This window comes from Haliotis asinina, chromosome 9 (genome assembly GCF_037392515.1).
Source record: "Haliotis asinina isolate JCU_RB_2024 chromosome 9, JCU_Hal_asi_v2, whole genome shotgun sequence".
NCBI lineage: Eukaryota > Metazoa > Mollusca > Gastropoda > Lepetellida > Haliotidae > Haliotis > Haliotis asinina.
This window is the reverse complement of record NC_090288.1, coordinates 59,524,656-59,538,927: the sequence shown is the minus strand read 5'-3', so window position 1 is coordinate 59,538,927 and position 14,272 is coordinate 59,524,656. Positions and strand designations below refer to the sequence as shown.

Here is a 14,272-nt window from a genome sequence, read left to right as displayed (position 1 = left end):
CATTGCATTTATTCACTTGAACTTTTAATATAATATATAATTGAAGTACGTGATTATTTTGGGAACAAAGTATATGGTAGCTATCCTGAGGTTTGAGAGAAAGGCATTGTATATTTAGAAAAATGTGGTGTAACATTGTGCCTTTAAGTAAAACATACGTAACTGTTCATCTGCACACACTCTTACTGTAAAAATATTTCAGTGCACATTTCAAGATCTTTGGAAACAATACACAATTCATAAGTTTTTTAAACAATGACATATATACAAATATGACTGCAATAAAGTGTTAAAAGGAATGGGTAAAATATTGCATATGTACTATATGTAGCGAATCCTAGTGAGAACACCACATCACATAACAATGGCAAGAATGTAAGGAAAGACTGAAAATTATAATCAATAAAATTAGATCTCGCGTAAATAAATAAGCATAACAACAATATATTATGTTGGACATGTCTGTGGACAAATACTAAATCTGAAACAAGCACCTTGGACACACTTTTTTCCTTTTCAGGGTAACCCATGTTCATATTTTTTACATGTTATTTTCAAAATCTTAAAATTTTCCAAAATGATTTTCTTCAGTAACATTTCCATAATCTGATTATACTGCAATTCATCCCTATGTTAAAGTGTCAGACTGTCTGAGAGCTTCATGGAAAAAAAGACGTGTAGTTTCACAAAAGTCCATAAAAGAGTTAATATTGATATTTCTTGTCTTACTTAAAATTCATGAAGTAAATAGTTACATGGCTACTTCATTAGCTTGTATGCAAATGACACGCAAATAGTTAGGAACACAATTCTAATGAAGAGAAGTCAGAAGGACATGCAGTATACATCTAAAAAATGACACATGGCCAATGACAAGGTATATCAACATACATGTCAAAAGATATGTTAAAGGTCACATGCATCGCCAAACACATCTTTGCAGATTCTGGTGCCTTTCAGTATGGACTTACAGGAACAAATGATAAAACATGCAAATTCAACTGATACAGTTGAAAAATAAAGTATTTATAAAAAGCCTGCAAAATCACAGTTCAAACACTTCGCTAATTTTGCCACAGCGCTGGGGAAAGAAGTGGTTTCACCAACTGTGCTGTTCTACGTCCATAACATATGTGCAGTGATTAGGTTCACAGCACAAAACTTGAAGGCGATTTGCACAAACGCAGTAAGTGATGCGTGCAAGGATTATCACTAAAGTTGAAGTTGAACTGATGTTTCTTGTGATAACAAGCATCTTGGGTCTGCATTTATAAATATACACTGGTCCCATCCAAGTACCAGCACTTGTAATTATAAATGGATATGTGATATGACACCTATAGTTTAAACAAACAATGGGTTAGTTCAGCATCTGTAACGGTATTCCGGGGGTAAACCTTGCAAACCAAGCTTTCAAGAAAGTGTAGCATTAGAAATACTAATTTCATCGCTAAAACTTGCTCAGCTTGAAAACTGAAATGTTTCAATACATGTCTATGCCTGATTTATTGATGATTTATTAAGTGTCTGCCTGTCTGCTAATTTCAATATGCAATACACAATTTCAATAACTGATCACATGCAATTTGAACTTAACACCTATCAGACCATACACCATAAAGAGAAAACACTGATGTATGCCTCATGTATCTGCGGTCTGTCTCTGTCACATTATGTATATACATAGACAAGTTATTATACCTATGGTTGCAAACAAACTGCATCCATTTTCCCCAGATGTCTGGATGGGACGGAAACCAGTGCAAACTCAGTCTGTCGGTTTCAAGTGGTTTTGTACTTGGACAAAGGACAATTCACAGCCACACAGTAGTTCACTATCTCAGTATTTGTTGACTGGATCAAACGGAAATGCAGAGAGCATGTATTTACAAAACCCAGCATCTGTATATATACATTATTTATGGATAACAACTTCTTCTCTTGTATATGATGCGACTTTTTGGTATGGATTGTTATATCACATTTGCTTGACAATGGTATATGTATCCATACTGAAACGTCGCATCACATTCTTATTACTCACCATACTTCTGAAATGCCAATCAAACAGATCATTGCTATATACACAAAATGAGCTATCTGCATATCAGCAAATGAACCAGCCAAGGAAAAGTCTTTGTTACACTTAAGAGTACACACATCCACGCTGATGGCTTCATTCTGCCGCGTGCTTCGTTTTGAGGGAAGTAAAACCAAAAACAAAATATTGCACTTTTGATTTGTGATTGTATGCTGATAATTTTGTTTGTTTTTTCACAATCAGCAATGTATATTATTTGTCATCTATAAGTGATAATTGTGGTTTAATTATGCTTGTTTTTTTGGTTGCATGTGATCTTTAAATAAAGTATAGCAAAAGCCTTAAAAATTATACATGGAACTATAGACATCCTTTATCACATATTGTAAATAGATAAAAATCAGTGAAAAAATTATACCCTCAACTGCTTTCAGAGAAACAGTTTCCTTCAATAACATCATAGTCAGTGTATATAGATCACATTTAAAACTTACCATGAATACTTCACCTACCTGTGCTAGTTTCTCAGAATATTCTAACATGACAATGTAATCTTTGCAGTAAGAGCTTGAGAGCTGATGTTAGTCATTTCTTAATTATTGAAATTAATATTATAAACAAAGATCACACTTTAATAATTATTTAAAAAGGTAAAATTTTCAACAAGAAGGTTAAAAATATTGGTCAATATCTTTCCTGTAAGAAGAAAAGGTAGTTCATAGTTACACTGCAAATATATAACAAACAAGTATACAGTTGGTAAAAGTTACAACTGTCTTGAATTGTTCATTGCCCAGTTTATATGATCTCAGCACGTTGGCTGTTTGAAATCTGTCTGTCTGTTGTCTGCAGGACCTTGACAGCTTCATTGGAAACTTGGAAGAATAATCAGTCGGTGAGGGAATGAGCAGAGTTGATTGCTGCTTTGCAGCTGATGGTATGTGAGGAGAGGTCCCAGTGTCCCAACATAAATGCTGCACTGATCCACTGATCCTGACAGATTCGTGATGCAGTAGATCAAGTCCTGTACCATCCACTCCTTCAGGATTCCTGGACTTCTGACCGTGCATGTCAGGACCCAGTCACCCCTTGAAACAAACCTGTCCCAGCTTGCACAGGCTCATAGTGTGAGAGGCAGCATCTGCATGTCTTTGATATTAATGCCTACATTGATCCTGACAGATTCTGGAGTCAGTAGATCACATCTTGTACCACCCATTCCTTCAGGATTCCAGGAAGTGACAGATGTAAAATACGACCGGCCACGTCGGGTCCTAGTAACCGCCGGACACGAACACGTGCGATCTCGCGTAAGCTCATTGGCTTAACACATCGTTCCTCAAATATGAAGGAGAAAAGTTCAGGGTAGTTGTCCTCAAATTTGAAAAAAAGATTCTGTTTCACTGAATTGTCTTTGCTGACGTTGTAACCTTCAGAGAGGAGATATCGAACCATTATGGCATTGTTTTGCACGCATGCGACACAGAGTGGGGAGAAGTAGTCGTACTTATCGATGCAGCAGCCGGAGAGGATCAACAAACGTGCAGCATCGATGCGGCCCTCGTACACTGATACAATGAGGGGAGTCTCCCCCATATTGTTCAGAATGTCCATGTTACAGCCGGCAAGGATCAGATCGGCGATCACGTCTGGAGGAGCAACCTGAACAGCCAGATGAAGAGCTGTGTCACCTTCCATGATGGACCTGAACAGAGGAAACAGGTTATAAGACATATATACATACAATAAACCGGCTGAAGTCACAGCAGTAAGATGCCATATTTCATTTAGTCATTACAGTTTGTGAACTGTAGTTTTCACATTTATCTCCCACTAGTCTTCAGTAATCTCAACAAGCAAACAATCAAGAAAATACCAACTAAAAGACTGTGAATCTGTCTTCCAGTCAGCCTGTATGCTGTTGGATCCATGTTTGACAACTGAAAGTTTATTTCTGAAAACTGGCATTTTCGAAATAGAGAAATGATTTTTACAAACATATTAGTGCTTTCTGATTTATAACTCCTGTTATTATAATAATGTTAACCCCAATGTTTGATTGGCATAATAACAAATCCAACTAATTCCTATTTATCAAATGCATTTAACAGGTAAAGAGTTAAATATGGAGACAGACAGACAGACAGACAGACAGACAGACAGACAGACAGACAGACAGACAGACAGACAGACTTATTTTGTAGAGTGGCCCTGATGCCAAAATTACAGTGACATTTTCACATAATTTTCTTTGAAGCATTGTGGATTTTGTGTGCAAATATGGCTAGGCATAAAATAACATTTGCAGTATAAGTGTAGTAAGTACATTCACAAACTCCTGTATGTTGGGATTTACATAACAGTATTGAGGTATATATCTGCTGCATAAATCAGAACAAACAGGGCATTGTCATAGGATATAGTACTCGTCCTGGACAATATTGATGCAATAGGCGGACGTGGCAGAACTGATATTATCACCTTTGGATCGTCTGTAGGTTTAAACAATCAGCTTCCTAATGCTGTATCTAAATTTTGTAAGAGATCTATGGAGTTGCACAAAGGATACTGGTAATACTTTTAAATATGTTTAATAGACAATGTTATGTCGAAATAATGAATTTGCATACAAATACTTGGAGTTTGTAATATCGGATGAGCATTCTTGGTAATAGATATCTCTGCAGTGTTGTTTGAATAGCTTGAAGAACATATTTGTCAAAATCTAAATATTTTAGATATTTAAAAATTTACATTACTATAGGTTTTTAGCATATTACCTCAAGCTTCGCTTTGTAGGTGATCTGACAGAGTTGAATTGCTATTCAGTCTTGAATCGCTACCTCGAATTCGACGACTGTAATGATATGGAAGTATCTGGATCTCCCCACTGCGCATGCGCGTAGGCTCCGCGAGAACTTCACTTTTACTTCCAGGTCCGAAGAGTACATAGTGGGGAGGAGCATCCAGTATTGGGAGGGACTAACTAGGGGTACGGTACAAGACCCCCATAGACCAAGGTAAGTAACATTGTGCCGTACAGGGCGGAAGGACGTGGGAGTTGCTGTGAAACCATCAATGGTCCGAAAGACTGCAGCCCCTCCACATCTTCCACCGCCAAGTGCCACAAGTAATGGCTAGCAAACACTGTAGAGGACCGCCAGAAGCATCCATCCATGTTATCGGGAACTGTACAGTTTCTGTGCAAAGCCATTGTTGATGCTACCAGTCGAATTGCATGCAGGTTGTTAGACGACAGGTGCGGAAGATTCTGTGTGTCGTAAGCCGCCAAGATGGTCTGCCTCAACCATAAGGCTACTGTGTTTCTGGTGACTTCCCCTCTAGCAGTCATGGAAAAGGGCAGGAACATCTTCTATCTAGTTCCCCGACGAGGAGAGGACTTCCTGATATATAATCTGAGGGCTCGAAAGTAACTGCTCTTCCCGATCCTCTGGTTCGTTGATGGCAGTAAGAGGGGGGGGATGATGCATCACCTGTCTGGTTGACCTGGCAGCTGGTTCTTCGCCAGGAAATCCCAGAGAAGGCCCAAGTGTACTGCACCATGTCTGGTCTGCTCAAACCAGACCCTAGTCATATCCAGCGTGTGAATTTCACAAACTCTCGTCGCTGTAGCTAGCGACAACAGAAACACTGTCTTCCTCGTTTAGTTGTCAAACGATGTCCCGTCTAGCAGCTCGTAGGGGCGACCTCTCAAGTGCTGTAGCACGACGTTCTGGTCCCACGCAGGCGGCCGGAACTTAACCTTTTGGTCCTCCAGCTTGAATGCCTTCAACAGAGCAACCAGTTCCAGGATCTTCGAGACCTTCCTATCTCCTCTGACAGCTAACATTGAGTTTAATGCTGACAGGTAAGTCCCAACGGTACTGCCATTGAGTTTCCTCGAGCACTGCAAGCAATGTAAAAACTCCGCCAGGAACTGGGGTGACACTAACAACGGTTCCTTTGACTTCTGGAACTTCTCAAATGTAGCCCACTTGTCATCATAGAGTGACTTAGTGAAGGCTCTGTGCACCCGGGCAATGATCTTTGCCGCTTGAGATGAGTACCCCTACGCCCTCAAAATCCTTTGCAGATGGTCCAGGTGTATAGATGAAACTGCGCCGGATGCTGGTGCAGTGTCCGACTGTGGGGATGGCGTAGCAACTGGTCCCACTCCGGAAGCCAGAACGGATCTTTTCCTGCGAGGCGGTACAACATGTCCTCGCTGGCCACCAGGGCGCGACCAAAAGTACACGGATCCTCACTGTTAGCTTGAGTTTCCCCGCTACCACTGGTACTAGCACTGGCAGAGGGAAGGCATACGCGTCCATTCCCTCCCATGACATCCACAGAGAGTCGACCGGGTCTGGTATCTGAGACAAGTACACTGGAACCTGAGCATTCAACTTCGTGGCAAATAGGTGGGCGTCCGTGATCCTGACATATGAGCCGAAATATGTCCGGGTGAAGCATCCACTCAGTCGGGGATGGCTTCTCTGGTCAGGAGAGCGCATCGGCTAGGACATTCCTGCAACCTGGGATATGACGAGCTCTGGTCTCGATGCCGTTTGCGTCTAGAACGCTGGACCTGGTTGTCCCCTGTCTCAAAATCAGCCATACGACAGTTGCGTTGTCTGAAACAATCAACATGTTGGAGTGGCGTAGTAGTGGCGCCCAGTGGTCTACAGCCAGAATCACTGCCTCCAGCTCGAGATGTGCCACCCTGCTTCTACATCGCAACTGAGCCCAGAGGTTGTCTGATTGTTCAGATGCGCACCCCTGTCCTGGAATGATGCGTCGACAAATACTTCGTGGTTCTGTACAAACTCGGTCAAGCAAACTCCATCACAGACGTTCAACTCGATCATCCACCACCACGGATATTGGTGCAGGTGTACCGGAAGCAACAGCCGCGTCCTAACATCGTTTGTCTGTATGTACGGGAGGAGGTACCTCTGTAACGGTCATAGCATCAGGTTTAGTCCTGCGCTGACGTCAGTAGGCCCAACAGAAACTGCCACTCCCTGCCGCTCTGACAGTCCCTTTGCTACGAACTGGGAAATCTGCTACGTTTGGGGGATCCAAACATGGTCGTACTGTGTCTGGAACAGACACATGATAAACACCAAGTGAGGTGGTTCCATCAAATAACGATCATTGAATGCTGCCATGTTGTGGATCATGCGTAACTTGACAGTCCTTCTTGGGAATGAGGAAGATCGAAAGGTGTGAGTCCAACACTTCCTTGATGGCACACTTCCCTTGTAACACCTCGATGTGGTCTGCCAGCAAACTGGCATGGCTGGGGGCAGGAAGTCCCAGTCATGACAGGCAACACCCTCAATATCTTGAATAGGGGCGATTCCCCTTCCCTCTACCGGGGGTTGAGGGGGCGTCCCTGTTTGCGTCTGAAGGCTTGCGATGATCGGCTGCCACATTGTCCTGGTCGCGACATCTGGTAAAGGTGGATCTGACAGATTCCCTCCTCTGGACGTAGCATTTCTTCCCCTTGCTGCATGTTCCAGCTCTGTCACAAAAGGCAGAAACTAGGGCCTAAAATGCTGACGACACCTCGGTGTTAGTCGAGCTCCGTGTACTCCTTAAGGGAGTTCTCATAAGATGCCGCTTGAACTCCTCCCGCCACAAACATACGTCTAAAAAGACCATCCTACGCACCACCATCGTCATAGCTAACACTGTACGGACATGCCCCAACATGCAGCACCTTGCCCTGCCACAGAAATAACAACGACAAATGCTCCAACCAGGACTCGTTAACTTCCGTCAAATCAACAGCCGCCACTGACGTTGCTGACGCTAGCACCGAGACCAGCTTCAGGATATGCCGCAGCTCAGTATCAATCGCTTGCATTCTGGAATCCTGTACTTTATATGTGGAGTTGGAGGATAGTCTCTTAATGGCCTCATCGAACGCCACCCCAGAGCATGCAAAATTAAGACTGTGAAGTGACCTGGGTGCCCTAATCGTGGAATTTAACGACAACTTGGCAAAGTCCTCATTCTAGCTGGATATGGCGTCGGCCACCAAAGGTTGTGGCGGAATCATCAACTCCGGATCAACTCTGATAGCCCTTGTACTGTCCACACCTGACGCCGGGGAAGGATAATCTGGGAGTCTGTCAGCAATCCAATCATACATTGCAGAAAGCGGCAGGTACGAGCCTTCTTCCTACTCCATGTGAGCAGGATCTTCCTCATAACCGGGGGCAAAATAATGCTCTTCATCCACATCCAAAGATACGCCTGACTTGTGCTACCGGCACATGCTTCCTATGCTGCGACTGTTTGGCTCTAGGAGGTGATGCCGACCAGGATCGTGACCGCCTGCTCCTTCTCCTACAGTGTAGAGATCTAGCCTGATGATCCGGAGATCTGGAACAGGATCTGCGACGTCGACACACACTTGATGAGCTGCTCCAGGGGCTTCTCGATCTTGATCTTCTCACACCCGCTCGCTCTTTCACTCTTCTGCTGATGACAGCAGTGGCACCTCTAGGCTCTCCTGGCGCCGATCTCACCGTACCTGGCGTACCTATTGACTGAGATGTGCCCATAGGCGCTGGCGTCGGTAAACGGATGTACAAGTAGTCGGCGCCATCAGCTCCTGAGATTCACCCAACATCATTGAAGGAGTGGGTACTAGCCACGCTCATAGAATCTGTTGTACCACCGGGTGTGCTAGAGCGTCTGGCCGTGACAAGTCCACCCAACCCCCAGTCTGGGTGGTTGGTGTCGGCATCTGCGTTGGCTTCGGTATTGGCTTTAGCGTCGGTATCGTCATCAGCATAGGTATTGTTGTCGGCATCGGCATCAGTGTCAGCATCAGCATCGGCTCCACCCTCGCCAAAGTATCAGACGCTGACCCAGGCACCTCCAGTGCTGTCTGCAACTCTGGTGTATGAGGTGCCGATAGTCTGGATCATGAAGAGGACACAGGCAAGCGGGACATCTTGCGTAACTTCTGAGTTTTCCTCTTCCTAACCACACCCAGGAAAACTTTAAACTCTGCACTTGTCAAGCCCGTACACACTGCACAACACGGCTCAAAGGTGCATGACACCGGTGGTGAGTATCCTTGCCACACTTCAGGCCTTTAAACAACACGCGTAAGTGTTGTGTCATACACAACTACTGTCATAAAACAAAATATAAACGTGACAATAAGGACAAATGAAAAAACACCCTTGTCACGTAATGGACTGCTCCACTCACACATGCAGCTGCTGCTTTGCAACTGACAAGTTAAATGGCTGCCCCTCCGACAGCAAAATTACACTAGAATACAGTGCCATGTGACACCAAATGAAACATGTAAGCTTCGATATGGCGGAAGAATTTTCAACAGAAACCAATCTGCCGACAAACAAAACTGATCCACTTAAAATTATAACCGACACAAAGATTGAAAATTTACATACCACAACACCAAGAACCTGTAAGAGGAATGAGTGCAAAAGCGTAGCAAATCAAACTTTATTGACAGAAAAAAGGTAGCAACTCAAACACGTGTAGACAAGACAATGCTTGAAGTAAAAGTGAAGTTCTCATGGAGTTTGCGCGTATGCGCAGTGGAGAGATCCAGATACTTCCATATCATTACAGACGTCAAATTCGAGGTAGCCTTTCAAGATTGAATAGCAATTCAACTCTGTCAGATCTCCTACTAAGGGAAGCTTGAGGTAATATGCTATAGACCTATGGTAAGGTAAGTAAAAAAGTAGTATCTCTAACTATTTGGTGGATCCATGCACATGTAAAACCACATTAAAATAGGTCAAATTTGTATTTCCACCATCATTTAGATTTTCCATCATATTGTAGCAACATTTAGAATGTCTTGTAATGGTAATACCATAAAGAATACATTAGTTGACGGTGCTCACGTGTTAAATATTAACATACTATAGTAACAGAGGCGAGGCATTCATTCTGGTTAGAGCAAACTGAAACATGTTTTTTGCAAGTATGACATATAACAAGCTTTAGACTCAGTAATGACCTAACAATACAATCAATCAATATGAGGTATCAGTATAAGCAACGTTCATCTGAAAGACTTTCACTAATCATCATCAATGTGCTCAGTCAGGTTCTCAATTCACAAGATCCACAACATTAACCAGCATGTGAGTTTTATGACAGTGGGTAGACAGATGCTTGTATGTTTTGCAATTCAATGGCCATTTGGTGCTTACTGACATCACAGATCGGTATCATGTCATATTTTAAACAAAAACCATGAAAATAGTGGTAACAATGCATATTTCTGTGTACCATAGTGAGCTGTCAATCTAGCCATATGTTTCACAACCTGAGAACAATCTAGGGGAGACAATCCTGTATTTCAACAGATGAAAGGATTCTGCTGACTTAGCAGTCAACTGGACACCTTCATGTATGAAAAATCACATTACATGGGTATAAACCAGGAACAATTACAACCCATACTGTTTCTTGGATGTGTTTCTAATATTCATATTTACAGAACATTATTTATCAATTAATACCTAGACCAGCAATTTTGTCAAAAGTCAAAAGTATAGTTTTCTAGAACAATATCAATAAATTCAAGAGCCTCTGCCTATGAAAATGATTCTGTGGTGTTCAGAGGTGATGACTTTGTGGCCAGTTCTGGGAGCTCTTTATGGCTGCATTTGTGAAGAACACAATTTCAAAACAAGATGTCTGTGTGTGTCGACTCACTGGTTAAGGTTGGCATTGTATCGGAGCAGCAGACGGACGATGTCCCCGAACCCATTGAGCAGAGCCAGCATGAGGGGCGTGTAGCCGGAGATACAGTTGGATTTGTTGACATCAGTACCTGCTTCTAGCAGGGTCTGGACGGTGTCTGTGTCCCCACTGGTGATGGATTCATGGAGGGCAAAGTCACCATTCACTGTGCACTGAAAGTAGGGAGATATTGTCGGTGCTTTTTAGGGCCAGTCAGCAGAATCCCAGCATACAGTAATAATCAACTCCAGTCTGGGCAATTCTCAGTGGGTGTTAACAGACTGAAGCTATCCTCTGTTGCTCCCAAGCCACTGGTAACAGTCTGGTAACACCCAGTTGTCTCTTACTGTCAAAGAGCAGCACAGCTTGCATCATCTTAAGCTGGCAACTTGATTCAAGTAGTTTTTCAACCATTTTACATGTAAGTTCACATATAATGTCCTTCGAATTGCCGACAAAGGAACTTGTGGGATATGTTCTGTGCCTGTTTTATATTTGCTTTCTAATTAACAACACCTACTAAAACTCTTGCCTCACATCTCTTTTTATCAACATATGAATTTAGCCTAAACCATTCATTTCACGCATTGGGGTACACCTACAGAATACTGGATACCTACCAGCCATAATGGTTAATGTTACATCACCCTATCCCTAATGTTAACCCTAAACCTAACCCTAATGCTAACCTTTACCCTAGCCCAAAGTAAACTGACTTGCTTACAAAGATGGTGAAAGGTAACACAAGAAAAAATGACTTGACACATTGGGAAGTTCCAAAGTTCAATTTCTACATCTCAGGACAAAACATTAATTAATGTTACATTGCTACTGCAATTAAAATGTTGTACTGACATTGTTGGTGTCGCTGCCAGCATAGAGCAGCTGCCTGACAACGTCACTGTTGCCGTTCAGACAACCATGCAGCAGTGCAGTCCTCCCATCGCTGTCTCTCATGTTCAGGTCAGCACCCATACTGACCAACTTCTCTGTCACCACACACAGTCCTACAACATAGAGAGAGAGTGAGACACTCCTACAACATCACTGCGGTCAGTGAGTGACACAGGTCTACAACATGGGGAGAGTGCTTGACACAGGGATACAACATGGGGAGAGTGCTTGACACAGGGATACAACATGGGAAGAGTGGGTGACACAGGGATACAACATGGGAAGAGTGGGTGACACAGGTCTATAACATGGGGAGAGTGGGTGACACAGGTCTACAACATGTGAAAAAGGGGGTGATACAGGTCTACAACACGGGGAGAGTGGGTGACACAGGGATACAACTTGGGAAGAGTGGGTGACACAGGGATACAACATGGGGAGAGTGGCTGACACAGGCCTACAACATGTGAAAAAGGGGGTGATACAGGTCTACAACATGGGGAGAGTGGGTGACACAGGGATACAACTTGGGAAGAGTGGGTGACACAGGGATACAACATGGGGAGAGTGGGTGACACAGGTCTATAACATGGGGAGAGTGGGTGACACAGGCCTACAACATGTGAAAAAGGGGGTGATACAGGTCTACGACACGGGGAGAGTGGGTGACACAGGGATACAACTTGGGAAGAGTGGGTGACACAGGGATACAACATGGGGAGATTGGGTGACACAGGTCTATAACATGGGGAGAGTAGGTGACAGGTCTACAACATGTGAAAAAGGGGGTGATACAGGTCTACAACATGGGGAGAGTGGGTGACACAGGCCTACAACATGTGAAAAAGGGGGTGATACAGGTCTACAACACGGGGAGAGTGGGTGACACAGGGATACAACTTGGGAAGAGCGGGTGACACAGGGATACAACATGGGGAGAGTGGCTGACACAGGCCTACAACATGTGAAAAAGGGGGTGATACAGGTCTACAACATGGGAAGAGTGGGTGACACGGGGATACAACTTGGGAAGAGTGGGTGACACAGGGATACAACATGGGGAGAGTGGGTGACACAGGTCTACAACATGGGGAGAGTGGGTGACACAGGTCTACAACATGGGGAGAGTGGGTGACACAGGTCTAAACCATGGGGATAGTGTGTGGCACAGGCCTGCAACATGGGGAGAGTGGGTGGCACAGGGATACAACATGGGAAAAGTGTGTGACACATACAGGCCTACAATATGGGGAGAGTGTACATACATAGGTCTAATAAATCAATCATGCATTAAGCACTACAATCAATGTGTACTTGTCATGAGCCCATATCTAAAATTTTAGGTATAGACACAATAAATTACCATATAGCATTAAATCTCTTCAAAAGAATTAACAAAAACTCCAGCCAAATTGCATTTGAAGGAGTATATTTCGTGTTTTTTGTTCAAAGCATTTCAGAAAACTGAAGCGATAAACTGGTTCCATACCTGCTTTGGCTGCCACAATAAGGGGTGTAACACCCTTTGCTGATGTGTTCACATCATATCCTGGCAAATCAACCAGCTGGAAGAACTTGTCAACATCCTTCTTCTTGATTGCTGCCAACACATACTTGTGAGTCATGGTGGTCTGACTGCCTCACAACAATATCTTAATAATGTCCTATTACATGTCCATCTTCAACACTTGTGTATATTACAACATCACAATCATGGTGCGGATTCTTCAATGTTTCTGCAATATGTATATAAAACATTACACATCAACACTTGTTTAATCCAAATGGATGAGTCAGAATGAAAATGTATGACTTCAAGGAAAACTGATTGTGGTTTACCTACGACACTGCATTATTTGTTATAGCTTCTACACCATGCTTATGGTGTTCTAAATATTCATCTAAATATTATTATATACTTAATGAAACTAAAACAGCTGATTACTAGATCTAGATTTCTCAGGTTCCGTAGGTTCACTCCATACTTTCACTAAGTAACTAAGTTCATTTAAGCATGGTGATAATACAGGTACAATATTCACAGATATGTAAGAACATTCAATAACACGCGCCGTCAAAACCAATCCACGCGAGTGATGGTGACTCACCCGCTGGACACAAATTAACAGACGTAGCTTAAGTGACGAATTGCATCCGCTAACCTGATAACAAAATTAGGGCGAATGAAGATACATAACAGAAACAATGTTAAGAAATATGCAAAGAGAAGACTCAGAAGGCGCAGCAAGACTCACATCGTGTCAACATTTTCGTGGCTACACAAAAATGCAGACCTCTCTCACGACAGCCGGTGCCCAACCCCTCTAGTCAGCGGTTTCCTACAAAACTGTGCTCGGATTGGAAACGGATGCTGGGTTAGAAACCTACATAAATGATTCTCCGGTTGATGATAAAAATACACGCAACATAACGTACTCTCCGTGATATCAATTATGCACCATACATATTTTCCTTCATAATGTTATCAAACATGTTTGCTTCACGATCCATTAGGCTGAATAATTTGCATGTGGTCTCTGCCGTAACGGTATAACTAATCACCGCGACCGGACTCCCATGTTGGCG

The 14,272-nt window shown here is 43.1% G+C and overlaps 1 protein-coding gene across 1 annotated transcript; it reads right to left on the bottom strand.

Moving 5' to 3' along the window:
* Positions 1-2,260: 2,260 nt before the first annotated feature.
* Positions 2,261-14,028, bottom strand: LOC137296212 (ankyrin repeat domain-containing protein 29-like). Its single transcript, XM_067827947.1, has 5 exons — positions 13,942-14,028; positions 13,176-13,422; positions 11,648-11,799; positions 10,766-10,965; positions 2,261-3,746 (listed from the first exon to the last, which is right to left on the bottom strand). The coding sequence occupies exons 2-5, from the start codon at positions 13,309-13,311 to the stop codon at positions 3,233-3,235; spliced, it is 1,002 nt and encodes a 333-aa protein (XP_067684048.1). The 5' UTR covers positions 13,312-13,422; positions 13,942-14,028; the 3' UTR covers positions 2,261-3,232.
* Between the last annotated feature and the right edge of the window lie 244 nt (positions 14,029-14,272).